This window comes from Micropterus salmoides, unplaced genomic scaffold (genome assembly GCF_014851395.1).
Source record: "Micropterus salmoides isolate LMB-PRFRI ecotype aquatic unplaced genomic scaffold, ASM1485139v1 Ms_hic_scaffold_4, whole genome shotgun sequence".
NCBI classification, from domain to species: domain Eukaryota; kingdom Metazoa; phylum Chordata; class Actinopteri; order Centrarchiformes; family Centrarchidae; genus Micropterus; species Micropterus salmoides.
Genome location: NW_024043372.1, coordinates 15795665 through 15819121, shown reverse-complemented (window position 1 = coordinate 15819121; position 23457 = coordinate 15795665). Strand labels below are relative to the sequence as shown.

At 40.1% G+C, this 23457-nt stretch overlaps 2 protein-coding genes across 3 annotated transcripts in view; both read left to right on the top strand.

Moving 5' to 3' along the window:
- Nucleotides 1–9447, top strand: part of LOC119886579 (guanine nucleotide-binding protein G(s) subunit alpha-like) — a 38502-nt gene extending 29055 nt beyond the window's left edge. For both annotated transcript variants that reach the window (XM_038697408.1, XM_038697409.1), the window contains 7 exons: nucleotides 507–561; nucleotides 1799–1872; nucleotides 1992–2050; nucleotides 2307–2427; nucleotides 3668–3798; nucleotides 5636–5703; nucleotides 7150–9447. In XM_038697408.1, the coding sequence (XP_038553336.1) occupies nucleotides 507–561; nucleotides 1799–1872; nucleotides 1992–2050; nucleotides 2307–2427; nucleotides 3668–3798; nucleotides 5636–5703; nucleotides 7150–7296 (655 nt within the window). In that variant the 3' untranslated portion in view covers nucleotides 7297–9447. The remainder of the gene's footprint in view (nucleotides 1–506; nucleotides 562–1798; nucleotides 1873–1991; nucleotides 2051–2306; nucleotides 2428–3667; nucleotides 3799–5635; nucleotides 5704–7149) is intronic.
- Nucleotides 9448–12455: 3008 nt separating this feature from the next.
- ipo9 (importin 9) overlaps nucleotides 12456–23457 on the top strand; it is a 17847-nt gene continuing 6845 nt past the window's right edge. Inside the window, exons 1-14 of the mRNA XM_038697406.1 lie at nucleotides 12456–12746; nucleotides 16807–16868; nucleotides 17115–17201; nucleotides 17347–17548; nucleotides 18018–18106; nucleotides 18522–18608; nucleotides 18947–19066; nucleotides 19402–19502; nucleotides 20010–20068; nucleotides 20194–20345; nucleotides 20458–20556; nucleotides 22455–22561; nucleotides 22755–22894; nucleotides 23123–23285. Of these exons, the coding sequence (XP_038553334.1) occupies nucleotides 12587–12746; nucleotides 16807–16868; nucleotides 17115–17201; nucleotides 17347–17548; nucleotides 18018–18106; nucleotides 18522–18608; nucleotides 18947–19066; nucleotides 19402–19502; nucleotides 20010–20068; nucleotides 20194–20345; nucleotides 20458–20556; nucleotides 22455–22561; nucleotides 22755–22894; nucleotides 23123–23285 (1628 nt within the window). The 5' untranslated portion in view covers nucleotides 12456–12586. The remainder of the gene's footprint in view (nucleotides 12747–16806; nucleotides 16869–17114; nucleotides 17202–17346; nucleotides 17549–18017; nucleotides 18107–18521; nucleotides 18609–18946; nucleotides 19067–19401; nucleotides 19503–20009; nucleotides 20069–20193; nucleotides 20346–20457; nucleotides 20557–22454; nucleotides 22562–22754; nucleotides 22895–23122; nucleotides 23286–23457) is intronic.

The window sequence follows — 23457 nt, the reverse complement described above, 5'->3', positions numbered from 1 at the left end:
GCATACCCGTACAAAAAACACACTCGCACACACACCTTTCCTCATGTGAAAGTAATACTACAGCACCTCCATTGACGAGGCTTCTCTGGTCTGACGGAGCAAACGGCTGCTGGTGACTCAGACTGGCTGCCTCTGATCTCACCTTGAATTAGAGCGCACGCCCCCTGGAGGCCGTTCAGGCACTGACGTCCTCCATCTTTCTCTTGCTCCCACTAATGAACTGGGATGAACTTGTATATATATGTGTGTGTGTGTGTGTGAGAGAGAGAGAGAGAGAGATACTGTTCTCACCGTACATTACCACTGTATGATAGGCTAGTCAGTATGGTAGGATCTTAAAAATGGTCAGTGTTTTGCATTCACAACTGAGTTGCATTTATTTTGATGGTCGCCAAGAGTGGCAAGTGGACATGGACATTGACGTGTTTGACTTTTTTATGTATGTATATGTGATTTTATTGTGCTATTGAGATCTAACCAGCTGTATTGTTCTGTTCTTTTTGCAGCTTCTTAGACAGGATTGAGGTGGTCAGGCAGAATGATTACACACCCACTGACCAGGTGAGGTGCTCAACACACAAACAAATGAAGTGTTATATTGAAGTACCCTGCCCACATCTGTGCTCTGCAGCACTTAAACAAATCGTCAGTTGTTTATTTGATGGACAGAAAATTTAACACCAACAATTGTTTGAGTCAATTAGTCAATCAATTTATTTATCAAGAAAAAATGCCAAATGGAGGCCTTTTTCACACATTTTGACATGTCACAGCACGTAGAACCACAGGTGTCTCAGGGTCCTGGTGTCGTGCGTGTCGGCTCTCTGTTGTGGCTTACTAGGAAACTTGAATATAACAGAGTCATCGTTAATGTAAGTAATACCTGTATTCCCTGCTGTGACAAGTCAAAATGTCTGATGTAAAAAAAGGTGTATTGTTTGGGTGTTCCCGAAATTACTTCCTCATTCACTCCCTCACTACTTCCTAAATAACAGAGACTCAGTAGTTTACTTTATAGTGAGCAGTAAATCGAGATGTGAGACACTGACAAATGTAAAGTTGCACAGCTACAATTTTTGCATCTAGAAAATGTGACACGTTGCATTGTGGGATTTTAAGCAGAAAGTGCCACGGATTGTTGCTTTTTTTTCGTTCCATTGTTGGGAGTTTTCCATAAATTTTACACTTTAAAGTTGAGAAACTCGGAGGCGGAGGGTAAATAAAGCACTATGTAAATATGGAGTGATTTTAGACACATATCTCCAACTTCTCAATTGTGATAATTTTCTGCTTTTCTCTGTAAATATCTTGGGGTTTAAGACTCTTGTTCGGACAAAAGTGTGACATTATGTTGTGCATTTAATATATTAAACAATAAACTAATAACTCATAAGACAGTTACAGTGAGTGAAAGATTAGTCAATAATTAAAATATTTAATGCTCTGTAACACATAGTAGAATTCAATATAAAGCAGATTTCTTCATTAATTATTAAATATGACCTGAATAAAGAGGAAGTTTAAAGTGCATATTTTGTTTATAGATGAACTGTTGATAAGTTGAATAGTTTTATTTTATCTGTTAATCACAAGAACCTGCCCTCCTGACATCTTGATTATCCTTTGTCCATCTTCTCTCTGTCTAGTATTTGTTGTCCACGAGTTTATTTCCTCCACAGTCCTCCTCTTTTTCTGTTTGTCTTCTCTTCCACACCTTCTGCATCTGTATCCTTATTTCCATTTCTATATGTTTTCTTTTAAGTATCTAACACCCTGCTGTTCCTTGTTTATTTTTCAGGACCTGTTGAGATGCAGAGTACTTACATCTGGGATCTTCGAGACAAGATTCCAAATAGACAAAGTCAATTTCCAGTGAGTTACCACAACGTTTATTTATCGCAGTGTCGGGTGATGAAGTAATAGTCAAAAAAGAAGTAGTTAAAAGAAAGGCAGAAATGGGTTTAAACTTTTAACTTCCTCTGTCCCCACAGTATGTTCGATGTTGGCGGTCAGAGGGATGAACGTCGAAAATGGATCCAGTGTTTTAACGGTAGGATCTTTGTTGCCTAGACTGCTTTATTGTAGTGATGACACTTTGGATATTTTATGGATTACTGACAAATCATCAGAAGCAGCTGTGACTCAATCATTTTTCCAGTTGATTTATTTGTGTTCAGGCATTTGTTTTCTAGCTGTGCCAGATTCACGTCTATGTGTTTACGTAAATCCCACCATGAGCAAGGATGCAAAAGTGTTTTATCCATCTTTGGTGTGTTAATCCACTGGTGGTGTTGTGTGTGACACAGATGTGACCGCTATCATCTTTGTGGTGGCGAGTAGCAGCTACAACATGGTGATCAGAGAAGACAATCAGACCAACAGACTACAGGAAGCCCTCAATCTTTTCAAGAACATTTGGAACAACAGGTCAGCATCAACTTTTCATCAAACATGAAACCAGTAGCACTTTTTTAATTTTCTTTGTTACTGATTGCAATTCAGAGACAAAAAGGGAAAAATAAAAGGCATTCAGAAAATGCACCTGGCATAAAAGAAAAAAAGTACATGCACTCTCATCTATACACGAACAAATGCTGCCCTGGAGCTTAAAAGGATGAAACAACCCTAGATTTCCATTTCTTCTAAACACCAATACAATCCCAATGTCTACACTTGCCCACTCTGTGTCCTGTAACCCAGTGGCTGCAGAAGAACAAAAGAGTTGAGCAGGTTATAAAAATGATACAGCGACGTTCTGTCTTTATTCTAAGACAGCAATGCCTGTCAAACACACTATTTTCTTCCTTCAGACCTTACTGCCTGCTTGGCACATCCCGGTTACCGTACCTTGACTTATGTTGTCAGGTGACACGTGGCCTTCTTTTGTGGTCTTCTAGATGTTTTAATCGTTGAAGAGAGAAAGTCCCTGTTGGGGTTGAGAAATACAAAAAGCTCTGAAGTCCAGTCAGTACAGTTTGTACTGTGCCACACTTTGGTTGTAGTGCTGTTGATGAGCGGCACTGTGGCACTTCCTATTGGTGTTAGAGGCATCATGTGGCAGTGTGTTTTGGGCCATATTGTTTTTTTATGCCATATTTTTCTCTATTCTTTTTTTTCAATCTATACATTATATATAACATAGTAAAATTAATTCAATTAAAAAATATATTAATTTCTTGTCGTCTTGAGACTGAAGCAACTAGACTTCAAAGGTTTATTTCTTTGGTCACCGATTAAGACCTTTCTGTTTAGCTTAGATGCAACCTTAGTACCACAGTATCACTTCAGTGCTATTTGCCAAAGGTTCTTCACTAAAAGACAAAATAAGAGGGACACTTTAAACAAGCACTGTACCCAAACAAGGTTGAGAAACAAGGTTCCTGCTCAGGGTGCATCTACAGTGGGAGGAGACACTGATTGGATGCAGAGTCCTCCCTTGACTCTTCTCTCTGTGTGGGAGCAAATGGACTGTTTATGGCAGCAGCTCTAAGACCTTTTCAGCCCAGAACTGCAGAGAGTAAATTATTCCCTTGTTCTTCTGCCAAAACCCATTAAAACATAATGCCACTTGAAAAGTGGGAACTCTATATCAACAGACCTGTAACCTGTTTTGGGTCCTAAACCAACGAAATCTGGCACTGAGCTCGTTCTTCATTTCCCTCCACAGGTGGCTACGAACCATTTCAGTAATCCTCTTCCTGAACAAACAGGACCTGCTCGCTGAGAAGGTTTTGGCAGGGAAATCTAAAATTGAGGAGTACTTCCCGGAGTTTGCACGCTACACTACACCTGATGATGGTAAGAGCTTGACACAGAAATCTGTGGGTGTCCAAGACAGAACACCCTTAGCCACTTTTCTGTGGTTGTAACAGATACATTCAAGGTAGTTTATTTATCATTCTGCAACACAAATCAGTACGACAAAATTAAAGTTTGTAGGCCCTTCATGCTACACACACATAAATTAGCAGATCATTAAATGTATATTAGAATATGGTAACAGATAAAACAAATAAAATAAAACTGGAAATGCTTATTTATACATACAGTATACATACACGTATATACCTAGGAAATAATCCTGCAGTGCATCTTTTGAATTTGCGTTTGCATGTAAACAGCAGCAACAAGATAGTGATGATGATTTGGTTTTTATCTTCACATAAATTCTGACATTTAGGAAACATTGTCCATCCACTTTGACTGTGTGTGAGCATCAAGCATCATTGATGTAAACACAGAGTCCGCCTCCTCTCATCTTTCCGGAGTCTCACGCTCTGCCAGCTCAGAACATGGTCCGGCCGTCAAGTAGTTGATCGGGGATGTTGATGGATCAGGTCTGTGTAGATGTGGGCACAAAAGTCTCTGATTTCCCATTTTCGTCCAGACCGGTCATTAACCAGGAGCAGCCTTAAGTCCAAGCTGGGCCAGCATGGCTCCGATCCCTGCTCTCCTTCCTCTCCTCTGGGTTGGTCACAGCACCCGCCTTGGTACATGGCCCGGTTGATTTGACTGGGTGATCGTCTTTAATTCAAATCCAAGCTTATATATCCAATGACTGCATTTCTGTCATAGGTAATACGTGTTTCAGCAATAAAGCAGGAAAGAAAAGAACAAATGAAAAACAAAAATGTAGCAGAGTTTGAAGAAGCTACAGGCGACAGCCATCAGACATCATTTGGTGATTTCAGCAATAAAGTTTGAAGGAGCTATCAGCCGCTGCATCTACATGCATTGCAAAAATTCCAATGGTTTAGTGTAGATGATGAGGGATGTTACGAGTATTAAACAATATTTAGCTCTATCTTAACCACGACACGGAAAATGTACATTTGGTCACCTTAAAGGATAATTCTGGTTTATTACAGCTTGTCACCATTGTTTCTTAATATCATTGAGACCATTGATAGCGTACTCACCAATTTTATTACTGAGATCTCCGAATGTGGAGAATAAAACATGAGCAGTCATAATCCACGTTTTGTACAAACTTATTTGAAGGCAAACTTATTTTGGCAGAGAAAATAGTAAATTTATTACCTAAACTGTCCGCTGAAAAATCACAGTTTACAGACAACTTCAGTTCAACGTTGACCTACCGTAATTGCTGTAGCTGTGCACAGAGTTTTCCATTGTAATGAGAAATTATTACTGATGTTCTGGGTGCGCTCACTTTTGATAAACACAACGGCAAAAGCTATGAAAATAACACCCAGTCTGTTACAAACCAGAATGTCCTTTAAGTCAACTGTCTTTGGCAGCCTGCCTTGTAGTTAGACTAAACCACACAAATAGAAAGGTATGACTTTGAGTTGCTGGTAAGGATTGAGATTTAATGATTATAGTGTTTGTTCTTCCCTGATTACCACTACTGGACAGAAGAATTTAATATTATTTGGGCCTAAAACCAGTATAAACCATTATATCCATTGAACCATAGGTTACCACCGTGATTAATCGTGTTCCATAGTGATATGAAAGGTTTTTTTTGTGTGTGTGTGTGTGTGTGTGTGTACAATTCGCCCAAAAGTCTAAGCATGGTACATCAAGCACTGATCAGCAGGAGGAGTGATGCTGCAGACTGTTTAATGTGAAAAAATTACTTATCGTGACTAGATTTCTTCTTTACTAACAGCAATACCGGAGCCAGGTGAGGATCCCCGCGTCACAAGGGCAAAGTACTTCATTCGGGATGAGTTTCTCGTATGTACAAAGCTCTTGTTTTACCTGATTTACATGTATGTATGTGTTTTCACTCCATTCGATTTCGCTCCTCTATCTGACTCTTTGAAAAATAATTTACTGCTTTAATTTTGTTATAACATGAGTCAAGATGAGTTGGATGGATGGAAGTTTCACCACAAAAGACTGAAACTGGAGTTGAATGAAAAATAGCAGCAGCGCACAGTAAATCAAGATGTCATCAACATTTCTATGAAGCATGTTGTTTACCAGAAATCTATATTAATCTTGTGATCAGTATTTTTTCTTCCACAACAGATTAATAATCAGAATCTTACATAATAAAAACAAAAATTATAATAATAATCAATTTTCATGCAAACAAATGCACATTTTGCCATCTGTATCACTGTTTGATAATACTGTGTCACTCTGTACTGATACATGAACTGGAAGTATTTTCACAGGGTGTCTTTTGTTTTTTTCTTTTTTACATTTGCTGTTATTAAAGACATGATAGAGACAAAGTGGTGTCCAGAAGCAGCAACAGAAGTTAACAGAACATCCAAAGTAAAAGACATCACAGTTTCATCCAAATTTTGCGAGTGGCAAATGTTTTTCTTGGACATGCCATGCAAACCACACCAGTGAAAGCTTAGCACCATAGATTAAAACAAAATCTTGCAGATGGCTGCTTTCATATTCCACTGTGTACAGATGATATTTGCCTACAAGATATTCTCAGTAGATTTCAGTGTAAGGCGTTGTCTCAGCATGTCCTGTATTAGAAGTTCCCAACCAGGGGGTACATATGTGTACCCGAGTGGGTACAAATGGATAAACAGTTTAAATAGATAACTAAAAATAATGGATTCATAGTCAAAAAGTTTAATGTCATGGATAAATTTCAAAATGGATAGCTTAAAAGTATGGATAAACAATTGAAATAGTTAACTAAAGGTAATAGCTAAATGATTTGAAATAATTAACAAAAGGTAATGGATAAATGGTTGAAACAGTTAGCTAAAGGTAATGGATAAATGGTTCACATAGTTAAGCTAACTAAAGGTAATGATGGTTGAATTAATTAGCTTAAAAGAATGGATACATGTGTTAAATAGTCCAGTTAAAGTAATGGGTAAATGTTTGAAATAGTTAGCTAAAGATAATGGATAAATGGTTAAAATAGTTCACTTAAAGTAATGGATAAACAGCTTCTGACACTCCGTGTGGAAAGGAAAACTTAACCAGCTAAAACGTTGACAGTTGAATTGTGAGAAAAAAATATTGTAACAATATCCTTTTGTTATATTATTTATAGTGTTAAATAACATCCTGTTTAAAATTGATACAGATGAACACATTTGGAACTTGACTAATGGCATCTATGACGTGGCCAAAAAAGGGTGGCTTGGGAACCACTGATCTCCAACACTAACTTGTCTGTACTTTTGTGTCTTTTTTCAGAGGATCAGTACAGCCAGCGGGGACGGACGGCATTACTGTTACCCCCACTTCACCTGTGCGGTCGACACAGAAAACATCCGCCGCGTCTTCAATGACTGTCGCGACATCATACAGAGGATGCACCTACGGCAGTATGAGCTGTTGTGATGGGCAGCGGCGTCCAGTCTACTTATCTACCTACCAACTTACCTATCTACCCCCCACGACCAGTTAGCCTATCACCCCCTCCACTTCCACCAAGTTCACCAAACAACAGAGCGAGCGTCTGTCCGCCTGCCCTCCCTTCCATCCTGAATCTTCTCCCAATAACATGATTTAAGAAAAACAGAACAGTGGAACAACTTGTTTATTTTTTTTAAAGGAAACACATTAAGGATACACCAATAACAGTTTCATCAAGAATTAGCCAGGACTGACTGCTGTACTCAGCTACACTTTGACCCAGGAAAGAGGGTCAAGACTGGAATCCGTCAGTACAGCCTATCCCTCCTTTTAGCTCTCTTTCTCTCTCTGAAATAAAAACATACATACACACACACTCGCAGGTACACACACTACAGCATAAGACATCCTGAACCCTTAGATAGGTTTTAATGTCTCATATCGCGGTGTCACACACACACACAGATACTTTTTAAAACTGAGTCCTCCTGCTTTTAACAGTTGGCAGAGGCTGAATTAAATAATGCATTTTGAGAAAGAGGAGTTTATTCACTGCGTGCTAAAGACAAAGGAGGAAGAGAAGAAGAAGAGAACGATGAATATGAAGAGTGGCAATCCGATACGGACGGAGGAGGGCTGTGAGCCTTTTTGTGCCCAAACAGACGGACTAATTGACTAACGGCTCCCTGTGGACGTGAGCATGACTCGAACATAAGACCACACGGCTCACATGATTTGCTCTTCAAGAAACCAATCAAGGATGAGTGGCAGAAAACAACAAAAAAAAGGAGGGGAAAAAACAAGAAAATTACCATACAATGCATAAAATCATGCATACCAGTGAACTTCATGCAGTGCAAAAAATCCAAGCTATATATATAGATATTATATATGTGTGTATATAAATATGTGTATATGTGTATATATATATATATATATATATATATATATATATATATTCCTGTAATAACACAATTCAACTTTTAAGTTTTTGTTAATTTTTACCCCATGTTGTGTGTTGGTGTACACTGTGTGATCTGCCTTTGTGCACCATTTAAACCCCCCCTAACTACACAAACAAACACACACACACACACACACACACATAAATATTCCCCCTTCCTGCTGCTATTTGACAACTATTCAACATATGGAAAAGAAAGGTTGCATTAAATAATAAGAACAAAACAACACAAACGCAGAGCATGAGGTTAAAGAAATCACTTATCAAGACTGGACGCAACATTTTTACCTGGAAACACATACACTAACACACACACACGCACTACAGCCCTCATCAGTAACCCTCTCCCTTTCCACACACCACCACCCCTCCACCTTTTGTCTTATACTTTCATCTCCCCCAGTGCCACTTCCTCCCCCTCCCTGCTTTAAATACATCTGTCTTTATTTTACTGCTGGACTATTATTCTTGTACAGACTGTAAAATGTATTATTTTGTACAACTTTATTGAAGAAAAAAAATAACTTGTAGAAGATCCCTGTGCCTTGATCACGACTGTACGTGTAAAAATGAGCTAATATGTAAGTTATGTTTCACTGCGCTGTACAGCTGGACAGGTTTGTCCCACCTCGTCCGTGCTAGCTCACCCCTCTGCTGGAGGCTGGGTGGGGATGGGGCATCGGATCGGGGCGGAGGCCTTTTGTCTGTTGCTTAGTTTTCATCCCCCCCTCCTCCACATTTGTTTGTTTGTTGATTCATTTGTTTTGCTTTGACTCTCCTCTGGTTTATATAATAGGATTTTTAAAAAAAATGAAGAAAAAAAAAGATAATCAAGACACCACCTTAATGCTGTGTAGTGAAAGATACTGAACCCTAACACAATTTAATATATATAAATATATTTCAGATTTTATATTTTATATATGTACTGTACACTTATATCTATCTCCATTGTGAGCTCTCCCCCAGGTTTCCTTTGCTTTCTGTCAGAAACATCTGCATACATTTTCAGAAAGTGGCGATTCTGAGTGCAGCGGGATGGGTATTCATTTCTGGACTTTTTTTGTTTTTTTTTAGCTTTAACTCTTTTGAAGGAGAGGGAAATATCCAGTTGCAAAACATTGCTTGTTTCTACATAAACCAAATTCTTTTTGCTTAAACAAGAAGAAGCAGTTGTACAAGTGTTTGGTTCATTCCTAGGCTGAGTCTACTAGACCCTCTCACCTGAGGTCACATGCACGCAGTTGCCAGTTTATTAGGCACACCTATCCTAAAGTGCAGAGACAATAAATCGTATCTTCATGAAGGTTATAATGTTCTGTCGGAGGTGTTCCCTATATTTTGACCATCCCATTTATATTAGTTTGTGTAGACTAAACATTACACACCCCTCTCAGTAACAGACGATACAAATTAATTAACAATGATAATCTTTTGTTGTGTTGCACTTATAAAAACCAGAAAGTGCCTTACATGAAAAAGTAGACTAAAACTTTTGATAAATTCATACAAGCAAACATTTTACTTGCATACATACATACAATCAAAGTTGCATACACAGATAACACACATGCAGACAACGTGCCCGTTCACCACAAAAGACTGAAAAAGTAAAAGGTTCATAAAACATGAACTTTATGACCATCTTGAAAGTAGTCGTCCTGTTGTATTAGGCTGCATTCGCTTTAGCTAGGTGTACCTAATAAACTGGCAACTGAGTATAAACTAATGTGTGTGCCTGACACCCATCAGTCTGGAGGAATATCATGGTTTTTACCTTTTAACCTTTCACATCCTGTACAAGTCACTTCACAAAACACGGGTTGTATTTTATTCAAGCATACAAAAGAAGTTGGGGAGACATTTTCCACCATTTCTGACGATCTCCTGTTCCCTAAAAGTTTTGTCAAAGATACAAATACGGTCTCCACCAAACTCATTTGTTCATTTGTTTAGGCTTAAATGATACAACACTGAAGACACCGATCAAGAAGAGGGGACGTAATCAAAGAACTGGGTAAAAGAGAAAGTAGATTTTCAGCCATCACTGTCTCTTTAGCTTTGCAAAGGGCAAGAGGATACATGAGGTTGTAGACCAGCTTTATATGCAACACACGATGCACACTGGCACGCTTTCCTGGAACCTGTTATTGTAATATTCAAGTACATAATTACTTGACTTCTTTTCAGAGCGATCTTAATCCCTAGGTTTACTTCTCTTGCTTAATCCTAAAGATCTGCAGCCGTGATAATATGAGAGAAGGGATTACATTCACCATTTTATTTTTATGTCAACACCTCCTCACATGTCTTTTCCTCGATGCCACACATGCTGCAGCAATAAGTGAGTTTAATTTTAGCTCACAAAGGAAAAACCCCCATGTGGCTTTATCCCTCTTGTTTTGGCATCAAGTGTTTTCACTATTTAATGGTTTTCCATATTAATTTTAATGACTTAATTTAGAGGTTTAAAATTAGCATGTTTAATAAAAACAACCCTTGACAAACACACAGGCACATGGATGTCAGGGTGTACGTTTTCAGGTACAGTTGAATCTACAATTAATATCTAGGAAACAAAAGTCTTATTGCAGCCAGGCCTGTCATGCCCTCTAATTGTTGATAGCACACGGTCTCCAAAAGGAGTAACAAGGTTTAATGTTAGAGATCCAACATGTTTTTGAAAAGCCATACAAACTACGCCATGGTCTTAAGATTGACTGACAAGCTCCTGAATGAAGACATTTTGCACCTGAGAAGATTGAAACTCCTCTGTGAAAGATTCAAAATGAAAGAAAATAAACACATATATTTGCAGCACACAGAGAAGATCGTCCAGCCAGACAAGTCTTAATCGTGGTGGTTCAAGAGGAGACAGTGTGTCACATGCTTGTCTCACGTTCACAGAAATCTGTTTTCCTTGTTGGAGCAACAGGATTATGAGGTGAAACTCTTTCAGTAACAAGGCACTTCCAACCAGTGTGCACTGTTGTTTCACTTCAGTAGTTTAATGTTAGTCTCGTCTATGTAAAGAAGCTAGAAATCTAATGAAAGATGAAGCCCATCTTAGAGCTCAGGTGAGACTACGCAGTCTGTACTACACTTGTTAACAGGTGATGCAGGAAAGTTTTGGAGTATGCTGCAGCTCACAAGGGGCTTGTTGCAGCTAGTTAATTTTCCTAGCATTGCACCACCCACTGTGGACACTTCCAGCTAAAGCCACGGATAAATCAGGACTCAGTCACGCAGGGTAGAAAACTCTCCAATGTTTTCTGTTGATTTAAACTATCAAATACACTGCAACCATATGAGATTGTTGAACAATGTATTATCAAGCTATATGGGCATTAATATGCTTCTGTAAAAGCCTCCACTCTTCTGGGAAGGCTTTTCACAAGACTTTGGAGTCCGATCAGCCACTGATACTAGGTGATAAGGCCTGGCTCGCAGTCGTCTTCCTAATTCATCCAGAAAGTGATGGATGTTGATGTTGGCTCTGTGAAGAGTAGGCAAATGCTTCCACAGCAAACTTGGAAAACCATTTTCTATATCTAGTTCACTTTGTGCACGGGGACATTGTCATGTCGAAACAAGAAAGGGTCTGCCCCAAACTGTTACAGTGAAGTTGCAAGCCTACTTATGTTCAAAATACTACAATGTGTGGTAACTTTTAGATTTCCTTTACTAAAGAGGCTTTGTCTCAAGTCATGAGAACACACTCAAAAGTGTACTTCTGGCTGTATAGTGTGTATTGTATTTAAAGCTGCAACCATCCTTACTGCTTTCAAGGGTTTGATATTCTGGGTGGCAATACACTCCACTTTGTAAGAATTGCTATAAAAATTAGAATTTTATAGGCAAGTGGATACCTTATTTTGAAATGTAGTCACTGGTGAATGCTCATTGCTGAAATTTAAACGTCCACTTATGGCATTTAAATGTTTTACTTTGAAAACAGTCTGGTTGAGTCAACGTGGTCTCGTTGAAATTTTCAGTAGTCAATTTTACGTTATTTTTTAAACTAATTTGCTTCCATGGTAACCCGTAGTAGTTCAGGCAGCAATTGAAATCATATTGCCCCCCGCTCCACAAGGGGGAGCCATGGTTTTAAAAACCAAAACGGACACACACACGAAAAAAAACACCATGTGGACCGAACCGGACGACAAAATGTGCTTCCTTCTGCAAAACCCCGCCTCCACGTTTCCATGCATTGGCGCGCTTCGCCTCTGTGGCCGTGGCTCTCTGCTCCTCCCCGGGTGGTGGTGGACTGACTGACTGTAGCGGGCTGCGGGTGAAAACACAGCAGGCATGAGTGCGGCGGGTAGTGCTCGGTCCGGTTCGGCCGCCGGCCCGGTCCAGCAGGGACTAAAAGAGGCTCTGATCGAGACGCTGACGGCCATCCTGTCCCCTGCTCAAGAAGTGCGCGCAGCCGCGGAGGAGCAGATCAAAGTGCTGGAAGTGACCGAGGGTGAGTGGTAGCCCCGTTTCTAAACGCTGTTTTGATGGAGTTGGCGGGGGCTAGCTTACCCGGTGTTCTTGCTCATTAACGGGCCTCTGCAGAAACAAGGACCATGCGAACAGCTGCTGTGTTAATCAGAGCTAACTTTGGCTGAATACGTAACGTTAGCTAACAGTCAAAACGTTAGCCGGGGAACTGTCTTGGCGCTCTGTAGCTAACGTTAGGCCATCTTTTCAGAAGTTAATGATGACCAAGTTAACGTTAGATTGAAAGCTCATTAAAAAGTGATTTCCTTACCCCGGCCTATGACATGATTGCCTAACCTTGCTCAAAATGACGTGACCGGGTCGGAAGTGTGATCATTGACGTTAGCTAGTTAGCAAGTACGTTTCTATTAAGCACATGGGGACTGTGTGGACCCCGGCCCAAACAGCACCACAACACTGGTTTATCCTTCTGCCTATGTTACCTTCTCTTGACGGCATGTGTGAAGCAAGCTAACGTTAATATATTGTCACAATCCTGTCTGAACCTACAGCTGCACACTAGCGTCTCCGGTCTCGAGCGCATTGGAATCAAGTAACGTCACTTGGAAACTGGGGGAATGGTAGCAACTGATCCACAGCCGTTAGCCGCCTGAACCAACTGTTGCTGAACCGTTTATACACCAGTATGTAAGGTGTCAACGGACGTCCAACGGTCCCAAAAACTACCGTTTCTGCCAAACGGTCGCTATGGCAACCACCGAATTCCCGTTGACAGCTTTTCCCGCTGAGACGTCTCCCAGGGGCATCTACCGCAGCACAGGCTGTCGTTAGGGTACACCTATTATATACAGTCTATCGGGTACACACGAGACAGGGCAAGGCAAAAATCACTACAGTACCAGTTTTTATTATGTTGTCACTGGCGTACAAAGCATAAGTACCCAGAGAGTTTGAGACATTATGTCTATAGCAACATCACCTTTACTGTCTGTACCTCTGTGTGTGTATATTGTGTAGGCTGCCTCCCTCCCCTCTCTCCCTCCTTCATCTCTCTTTCTCTTTCTCTTTCTCTTTCTCTCTGCTCTCTCCTTCACCCCCAACCGGTGGAGGCAGATGGCCCTCCACCCTGAGCCATGGTTCTTCTGCTTGGTTTCCGCCTCTTAAAAGGAAGTTTTTCCTTGCCTCTGTCGCCTAGTGCTTGCTCTTGGTGGGAACTGTTGGGTGTCCTGTACTACGCCTGTACTACGAAGCGGGGTAACTTCAGGAGTAACTTTGTGACGTCGGGTGTAACTTCCCGGTTAACCCGTACTACGAAAGGTGGATAGGTGTTAACCGAGGTCTGTTGCCATGGCAATTTACGCCGCATCTCTAAACTGATGAGCAGATTTTGTTCGTGGTTAACTCGAGGTTACCCTGCAGGTGGACTACACACCACATGTGTACTCAGTGTTAATGATGAGAAGTAGGATATTAATACACACTACTTCATAAAACATGTTTAGATTTCATCCTGATTTGTTCCACTGCGATTACAATGAAGTTCTTAACACAACAGCATTACTTTCAGACAGTGAGCCCTACAGCTGAGCTGTGATTTTAGAGCGGAATTAATTAACAGGATAGTTTCTTAGCCCATCTGTAGTCTATAATTGAATTCTCCTAAGTGTTTTCGCATATTTAGATAGATTATTTCATGTGTGGAGCCAGGGTTAGGGGTAATAACCGAGGAAAGAAAATCCTAGATTAAAGTAGGAAATTTGCAAGAAGAAAAATCGGAAATTTACTGAAATTAATGTTGTAAAAAATCAAAAATTACTCTGTTTTCTTCTGAATACGCCCAATCCAAGGCAAAGTCTCTAAGGTGCATGATAGTGATTGTGGTCTGAACTCATGAGTATTTCCTCACTGCTAAATCCAATTGCAAAGTTTAATATAACTTTCTAGTGCATGCATAATACACAACAGACGTGTGTGATGTTGCAGCCTTGCAGAGTTTTTTACTTGTAGATTAATCTTGGAAATTAAATTTTCTCTCAGATTATTTCCCCTCTCCGCTGGCTCCTTTTTTTTCTATTACAATGGACCTTATGTGCAATTTTACCTTTACATCTTAATCATATTACAAATAAAAGAAGAGCCCATAAAATACATAGGTTAATAGACATTTGATCTACAATACGAACACTATGAAAATAACTACAAATTTACTCAATGCGATACCAACAAGCCTCCCTGGCTTTGTCGTCTGCCACAACATTAGATTTAGCCGTTAACGTGTCTTTACATTCATAATTTCCTGACACTACCAACGTGCGTTCCTCTGGAGAAATACGGAGCATGCGCCGTTGCAAAAAACTGCCTGCATAGCCGAACAAGTCCTTTTTATGGGAACGCGCACCAACTCCTATTAAGTTAACACAGGGTTAACATGGACTCAACTAACTAACATCTTATCCAACTTCGTAGTACCGTTGAACTCCAGTGTAGGCAGTCAGAGTTTGTCAACCCTGAGTTAACTCTGAGTAGGTTGAACTCCCTTCGTACTGCTCTTTTATGAAAAGCGCTCTGAGATAACTGTAGTTGTGATTTGGCGCTATATAAATAAAATTGAATTGAATGTTAACTGAATATAAAATGTCCATACATAAACGTATTAATACAACTGTCTGACCACATTCACTGCAGTAACTCCATTCCAAGTTGTGTTGGCACAGGTTGAATTGGTAGTGTATCAAGACTCAAATGTAAAAGTATTGTGGCACCTTGTGTCCCAGGTTTATAACAATTCTAAAACAGTGAGTGTTGTGAAGGTGTCTGAAAGCCCTGAAAATATCTTGATACTTGAATTGCATGATTTCTTAGCACATTCTAAAGTTAAATGGGGTGGCATTGATGCAGGGAATAATACACATGCCTTTGGTGCCATCGGGTTTGATTCCCACTGGGACACATCCACCAATGTGTCACTGAGCAAGACACCCTAGTTGCTCCAGTGGCGTGCAACCACTTATGTATTGCAGTAAAAGCGTCAGCTAAATGTTAAATTAAACTTTATGTACTCTATCCTCTGGTAGGCAGATAAGCAGTTAAACAACCATTTTTCTTATTCTGTTTTTATTTTGCAGGGACAGTCTGCAGAATTGGTCTACATTCTGTTTTAATTGGTGTTAAAGGTCTCAAAATATAGTTGATGTAATTTTTGGACATGAACTTAACAATATACTTTATGTAAACAAACAGTTGGTGTATTGGGGAAATAACACCCACATCAAACTATTGTATTTTATTTTGATAAAGAACTCGCACTGGACAGATGGATACAGTACCTTGTGGCTGTAGCTTATCCTCTACTAGACTTTCCATTGTCTGTCCCTCGATCCTCGTGCCCCTGGTGAAAGGCTAATTGTGTACACTGTCTGTCGGCTACAGTGCAGCGTCGCAGCGAGGCCGACCCTTTCGGCTGGCCCCTCTCTAAGGCAGCCACTTTGTCGGATTGTCAGCACTAACATTGTCTTCTGGCGCCTGATGTCACTTTTACTAAAACCCAGTGAGAGAGAGCTGGTTCACAGCTGAGCTTGATGCTGATCCTGATCCTGAACTGTGTGTTAATCTTCCATACCCCGCTTGTCTGTCAGGCCAGGTTCAGACCAGTGTGCACTGTTAGCTTTCTGGCTCAAGAGATTAATGCAATGTCTTTAGCCTTGGAACCAAATTATGTCTGAAGATGTATTGTAGTACACAGGCTCACAACAATATACCTACACATTTGTCATAATTAGCTAATTAATAACTAAGAGACTGTTTCATGTTTGTTTGTTCTGCCTATATGTGGTGGGTGCAGATTTTTGAAAGACAACATCTTCCTCCTTATCAGTGCCTTAAACTCCTCATTACATCCAGTGTAATTCTAAAAAAACATGAAAGACGATCAGTTAATTATTTGATTCCTACCTTCATCCTGCTACTTTATGTGATTCCTGCCAATGGCTTTGAATAGCGTTTGCTCTGATGCTCTGTGATTTAAATTTTTTTTTTTTTATGTATTTATTATAAATGTATTTGCTAATGTGTTCATGTTGTAGAGTTTGGCGTCCACCTGGCAGAACTCACAGTTGATCCTCAGGGAGCGCTCGCAATCCGTCAGGTGAGAAAAAAAACAAAACAAACAAAGTAAACCTTTGCGAGGGAGCACAGGATGTCTAGCCCACACACACACACATTTCAAACTGAGGTCACTGACAGTGATTCTGACGCTATTGATCCTGACGCTATTGATCCTGATCTGCTTATGTGTTGTCGTGATTGTATCCCTGACTGTGATTACTTGTATCAGCAACTTAACAAATATCATGCTCATTCCTTATGGCTGTCTTGTTGTCTGTGTTTGCAGTTGGCATCAGTCATCCTGAAGCAGTATGTGGAGACTCACTGGTGTTCCCAGTCAGAGAAATTCAGACCACCTGAAACTACAGATCATGTAAACACTTTTAATATTTTTTTTTTTTGTTGTCTACAAGTGGCAGAAGTTCTGTCTCCCAAAAGTATTCTTGCACACAATTTTAATTTGACCTCAGAGGGCATTTTGAACCAAATCTTGCCAAACTCCTGTTGTCCCACTCCAGGCAAAAGCTGCCATCAGGGAGCTGCTGCCAGGCGGTCTGCGGGAGGCCATCAGCAAAGTCCGCTCCAGTGTTGCGTACGCCGTGTCTGCCATCGCCCACTGGGACTGGCCTGAGGCCTGGCCGCAGCTGTTCACCCTACTGATGGAGATGCTGGTCAGCGGCAATGTTAATGCTGTGCACGGGGCCATGAGAGTCCTCACAGGTATGTAATGAGATGCACATAAACACACGCACCCAAACTGAAGCTGTACATGGACAGTCTAAAAACATCATGCTGAACTTAAAAAAGCACCTACATTTTCAGAGTAAGATATTTTTTAGAATCCCACACTTATGGCAGAGAATTCATTCAAAATTAAATTTCCTAAGGGCTGAGGCAGTGTTGATATTAAAGATTAATTATAATTTTTAAAAAAAATAAAAGAAACCTACTGACATTTTAACTCTAAAATGCATGACAGCGTAAGATTTCAGAGCTCTAACATTTGTTTAAACTGCATTTTCCTTTTATTCATTAGTGATGCACTGATCTGGTGTAATAAAGTTGTAACGACACAATTGTTAATATCATTTTTTAAAAACTTGCACCGCCTAAAAACCATGTTGGTGCATCAATACCCATTTTCAGTGTCTTTTTGTTTATGTAACAACCTGTCGTCTGTTACGTCTAGAGTTTACCCGGGAGGTCACAGATACACAGATGCCGCTGGTGGCTCCGGTCATCTTACCTGAAATGTACAAGATCTTCACCATGGCTGAGGTACTACTCAACAACTCTTATCCCTACTGCTCATAAAGAGTGTTACGGTATAGATGGTGTAATACAGTGTTTCACTGTTTTAAAAAGTGATGATGCATGTCGTGAATAATCATGCTATCTGTGTTCTGTCGCTCATTCAAAGATACTGCTACAGATACAAATTGAAGGAACTTTTCCATCTCAGTTGGACGTTAAACTATTGTGAAAACCTAGGAATAGTGAAGCTGGTTTTTGCACCATCCCTGAAGAGGATTAAATTCATATTTTTAGCATTTTGTTTTTTTTGTCTAACAGCCACAATAACAAAAAAATCTATTTCAGCTTCAACACTATTATACAGCCCTAATTTCATTTTACTGAATTGTCCTGGTCTGTTGTCTGATGTGAAGTTTGGGCTGTTCCTTAATTCTTGCAGGTGTACAGTATTCGTACGCGATCCAGAGCAGTGGAGATTTTCACCACCTGTGCCAACCTCATCTGCGCTATTGAAGAGCTTGAGAAAGTGAGACAGTCAAAACAAGACATTCAGATATTTTATGAATAATAACATAATAGGTTTAGTTTGAATTCATTATATAATGGAACATTTTTATTTTTGATTGAATCTCTTTCGCCACGGAAAATGTGTCATCTTATTGAGTTGCAGTTGATCATTCATCATCGTCTAAATAATAATAAAACTGAGATAAGAATATAAGAATAAAACTGTGAAATTGTTCTCGTGTTTTACTGGTTGCTCCATATCTCAGTTATATTTGTATTTTTACAGAAAGAAAGTGACCTGAACTTGTCATTACTGTGTTTTAAATGTAACTGTACCTCCTCTGTACATTTGTGTAGGGTGCAGCCAAAGCGTTGATCTTCCCTGTGGTGCAGCAGTTCACAGAAGCCTTTGTGCAGGCTCTGCAGATGCCTGACGGACCCTCATCTGATAGCGGCCTCAAGATGGAAGTCCTCAAGGTGAGACTCTGTGGACCAAAGAGTCATCGAGTAGTTGTAGTAGTAGCGTGACCTTCAAGTTTCTCAATTTTTGAATGGACGTCGTGTGTTTAGCTGTGGAGGAGAAGAGTAGCCAAAGTCTGGAGAGAAAAGTTTCTTTTTTTAAATTAGTAAATCGGTTAACTACAAATTATGGTATTTGTGCTTTTTAGCGGGTTTGGAACTGTCGCTTGATTATGGCAGTTTAGTCATATTATTACATTTATCCATTCAAGAAACGAGAAGTTATTTGTACATTTTTATAGTCTACAATTAACACTTTAAATCTGTATTTCTCCTTTGTCATCCCCTCCCAGGCAGTAACAGCGTTGGTGAAGAACTTCCCCAAACCCATGGTGTCCTCCATGCAGCAGATATTACCCATTGTATGGAATACACTGACTGAAAGTGCAGCTTTATATCCTTAATACGTATAAGCTTATTTCTTGCTGGCATAACTGCTGTCTGTGTTGTGAAAGCGTTGTTTAGACCAGTGAGAATAACTTCCATTTGGGGGTGAAAAGATACATAATATAAACAGGTTTTACTTCCTTTTGTCCATTTATCAAACACTTGTGAGATTGGAGTTTGTGGCCTTTCAGATACAGAACATCCTCTCTAGTTCACTTGACTACAGCGGTTACATGGAACCAGCTTACTCCGCAACATCAAAACACAACTCATTTTATGTAAATTCTACTTCTTGAAATACATTTTGTGGATGTCTCTTATCTGATATTTTCAGATTGAAGCAGACTGGGTGAAGCGAATAATAAGACTAAAATCTTGAGTAAGACGTGCCCGATGATACTCCCTTGATGACAGAAATCTAAAAATCCTCTGAGATGAGTACTAACAAGACATAGAAACTGAAAGCTAAGGAGACTTATAAACGTTTTTTTTTCTTCTTTAACTATATATTTACTTATGTGAGAACAGAAGTCAATTACACAGAGGAAGTAGATGACCCAGTAGACTCAGATGGTGAGCACATCGTCCTATCCACATTTTTTTTCATCTGCTACATGTCACATGCATTTGAAAAAAAAATTGCTGAGACAATAAAAAACACTCAATATTGTGGTACTGTTTTCTAATTGTTTTCGCAGGTGAGGTTTTGGGTTTTGAGAATCTGGTGTTCAGCATCTTTGAGTTTGTCCACACATTGCTGGAGAACAACAAGTTCAAAAGCACAGTGAAGAAAGCCCTGCCCGAACTCATCTACTACATCATCCTGTACATGCAGATCACTGAGGACCAGGTGAGAAATGAGCTTAACACATGATGAGCTGTGAGAAAGTGTAAATAAAATATATATATTTATGACTATTCACTGGTGTAATGCCTGACTGTTTGCCCTCTTGTGTCTTCAGATCAAAGTGTGGACAGCTAACCCCCAGCAGTTTGTAGAGGACGAGGATGACGACACCTTCTCCTACTCGGTCAGGATCTCTGCTCAGGACCTGCTTCTGGTGAGATAAAAACTCTTCAAAAGAAATCTGTGTGAAAATGCTATTGGACAAACATTTTTAAAAACACCTTACAGCTTGCACTTTGTTCATATTTTATGAACTCCCATCACGTATATAACCGGACTGGATTTAAAAAGGGATGGGGGGGTGGTCACCACAGTCCGCCTTCCAGGCGTTTACCAAATTAAATGGCTAAATTTATATAGCGCTTTATCTACAAGGTTTTTGACACTAATTCACGTACACACGAATGGCAGCGAGCTACTACATAGAGTGCTGGCCAACCATTGGGAGCAATTTGGGGTTCTGTGTTTTGCCCAATGACAATTGTAGACAGAAGGAGGTGGGGTCGATGCACCACGACCCGCTGTACCTCCTGAGCTACAGCTGCCCCTTATTTTGTAAGCATAGTAAAACATAGACCATGCGTGCCACTGTGTTATTAATCAGAAAGTGAAATGGAGTTAACCCAGAGGTGCATTATGCTTGTGTTGTATTGTAGCATTTCCGTAACAAAAAGTGAGGGGAAACGAGGTAAGTGTTGCAACAGAAATGATCCTCCTGTAAAAGAAAAAATGCCTCTATGTTTTGTTATGATAAACGAGGGAGATAAAACACATAAGCCTCAGTAACGTGCTGCATAACCTGTCTGTCCGTAAGACTTTATGCTTACAACTCTTACATTACATTTACTCATTTAGTTGACGCTTTTATCCAAAGCGATTTACTATTGCTATACAGTGGTGTGAAAAAGTATTTGCCCCCTTCCTGATTTCATATTTTTTTGTTTGTCACACTGAAATGTTTCAGATCAAACAAATTGAAATATTAGACAAAGATAACACCAGAAAACACAAAATTCTGTTTTTAAATGAAGGTTTTTATTAAGGGGAAATAAAATCCAAACCTACATGGCATGTGAAAAAGGGATTGCTCCCTAAACCTAATAACTGGTTTGGCCGCCCTTAGCAGCAACAACTGTAATCAAGCGTTTGCGATGATGATGATGATAAACTTTATTTGTAGAGCACTTTTCAAAAACAAGTTACAAAGTGCTTTAACAAGTGTAAAGACAATAATACAAAAACAATACAAGATAAAAGCAAGAAAACATTGAAAAGACTAAAATACACGTTTAAGATAAATATAAAATAAGTAAAATAGAATAAAATAAACGGGGATGAAATAAAGTCAAAAAAGATCGGGAAAGGCTCTCCTATAAAAGTATGTTTTAAGAAGGGACTTCTTAAGAGTTCACTGACTCAGCAGACCTGATTTCCCTGGGCAGGCTGTTCCAGAGCCTCGGGGCCCTGACAGCAAATGCTCTGTCCCCTTTTGTATAATAACTGGCAATGAGTCTTTTATAGCACTGTGGAGGAATTTTGGCCCACTCATCTTTGCAGAATTGTTGGCATGGCAAACTATTAAGCAGAACCCAGTAGAAACATTGTTTATACCGTAAAACAATGACCTTGAAATAATTGAACATTTTGGAAGAATGTTTCAAAATTAAAATTTTTTCATTCATATTTATTTAAATCGGGTCTGCAGAGGGTGGGAAGACATTCATGCCTGCTAGCGTCTATACATAGTCCTGGAGAAACACGCCTCCTGGCTCTCCTCCACATACACTTGAGGCAAACCATGTTTCCCTAGAGGTTGAAAAGGACTGGAAATGGTTGGTTACTTAAGAACAGAGATTTTCTGCACAGTGTTGAATCCCAGGAATGCTGAGCATTGCAGTCACGTGTAAAACAAGCGTCAGAAATGTCATGCACTTTACGTGCATACGTTTTCAGTGGTTTCATAGCAACTCCTTGCTCATCAGCTCCCTTTGCAGCCTCTGGTCCACCATGAGAGTGTGTATAATGATGGTAACCTTTGACCTCTGCTTGTAGGCTGTTGCTGCAGAGTTTCAGAATGAGAGCGCAGTAGCGCTGGCAGCGGCAGCGACCAGACACCTCCAGGAGGCAGAGCAGGCCAAAAACAGTGGCAATGAGCACTGGTGAGAAGAGAGACACTCTTTATCTGACTACGTCCCAACCTTTGTCCAATTTGAGCCACATTCCTGGAAAATAAAAAAATGAAATGCCAAGCATGACAATAACTGCCATCCTGCTTGTATTGAGTTTGATTTCACCTGTGCACCGCTGTGCTTCTAAGTCAGATAAGCAATTATATTAATTTTCTCAAACCAGGTGGAAGATCCATGAGGCCTGCATGTTGGCCCTCGGCTCTGTCAAAACCATCATCACGGAGAACGTAAAGAATGGTCGTATCCAGTTTGACATGCATGGTTTCCTGGCCGGTGTCATCCTTGCTGATCTCAACTTGGCAGGTACTTCTTAAACTGAAGCTTTTTATAGAAGTTATCTACAACACAGCACAACGACCTTTCAAATCTATCACAAGAACTAAGTGTCGGAAGTGTATGGTGACTGATTCCTGTCAAATTATTGAATTGAAATTAAACCCAGGGAAATTGCCGCGCAAAATGATGACCTTACTGTCGCTGCCATCTTATCTTACTTTCGCTGCTGTCTCTTTTTGTTTTTCTCTTGACCAGCGGCGTCTCCGTTCCTTCTTGGCCGAGCTCTTTGGGCGGCCAGTCGATTCACAGCAGCCATGTCTCCTGAGCTCATCCAGCAGTTCCTCCAGGCCACCGTCAGCGGCCTCCACGACAGCCAGCCGCCCTCCGTCCGCATCTCCGGAGTCAGAGCCATCTGGGGGTAAGCAAGCTGTGTATTTAGCTGTTTTTAAACAATGCTGCCACCGTGCCAGTATGTAGGCACAGAGTTGTTGTGTTATTTTTGTGATCTAACACAGCGAGAAAAGACCACAGTACAGGCAGTAGTCTGTGACAGCATCAAGGGACCTGGATCTTTCCAGTGTTCATGCTGA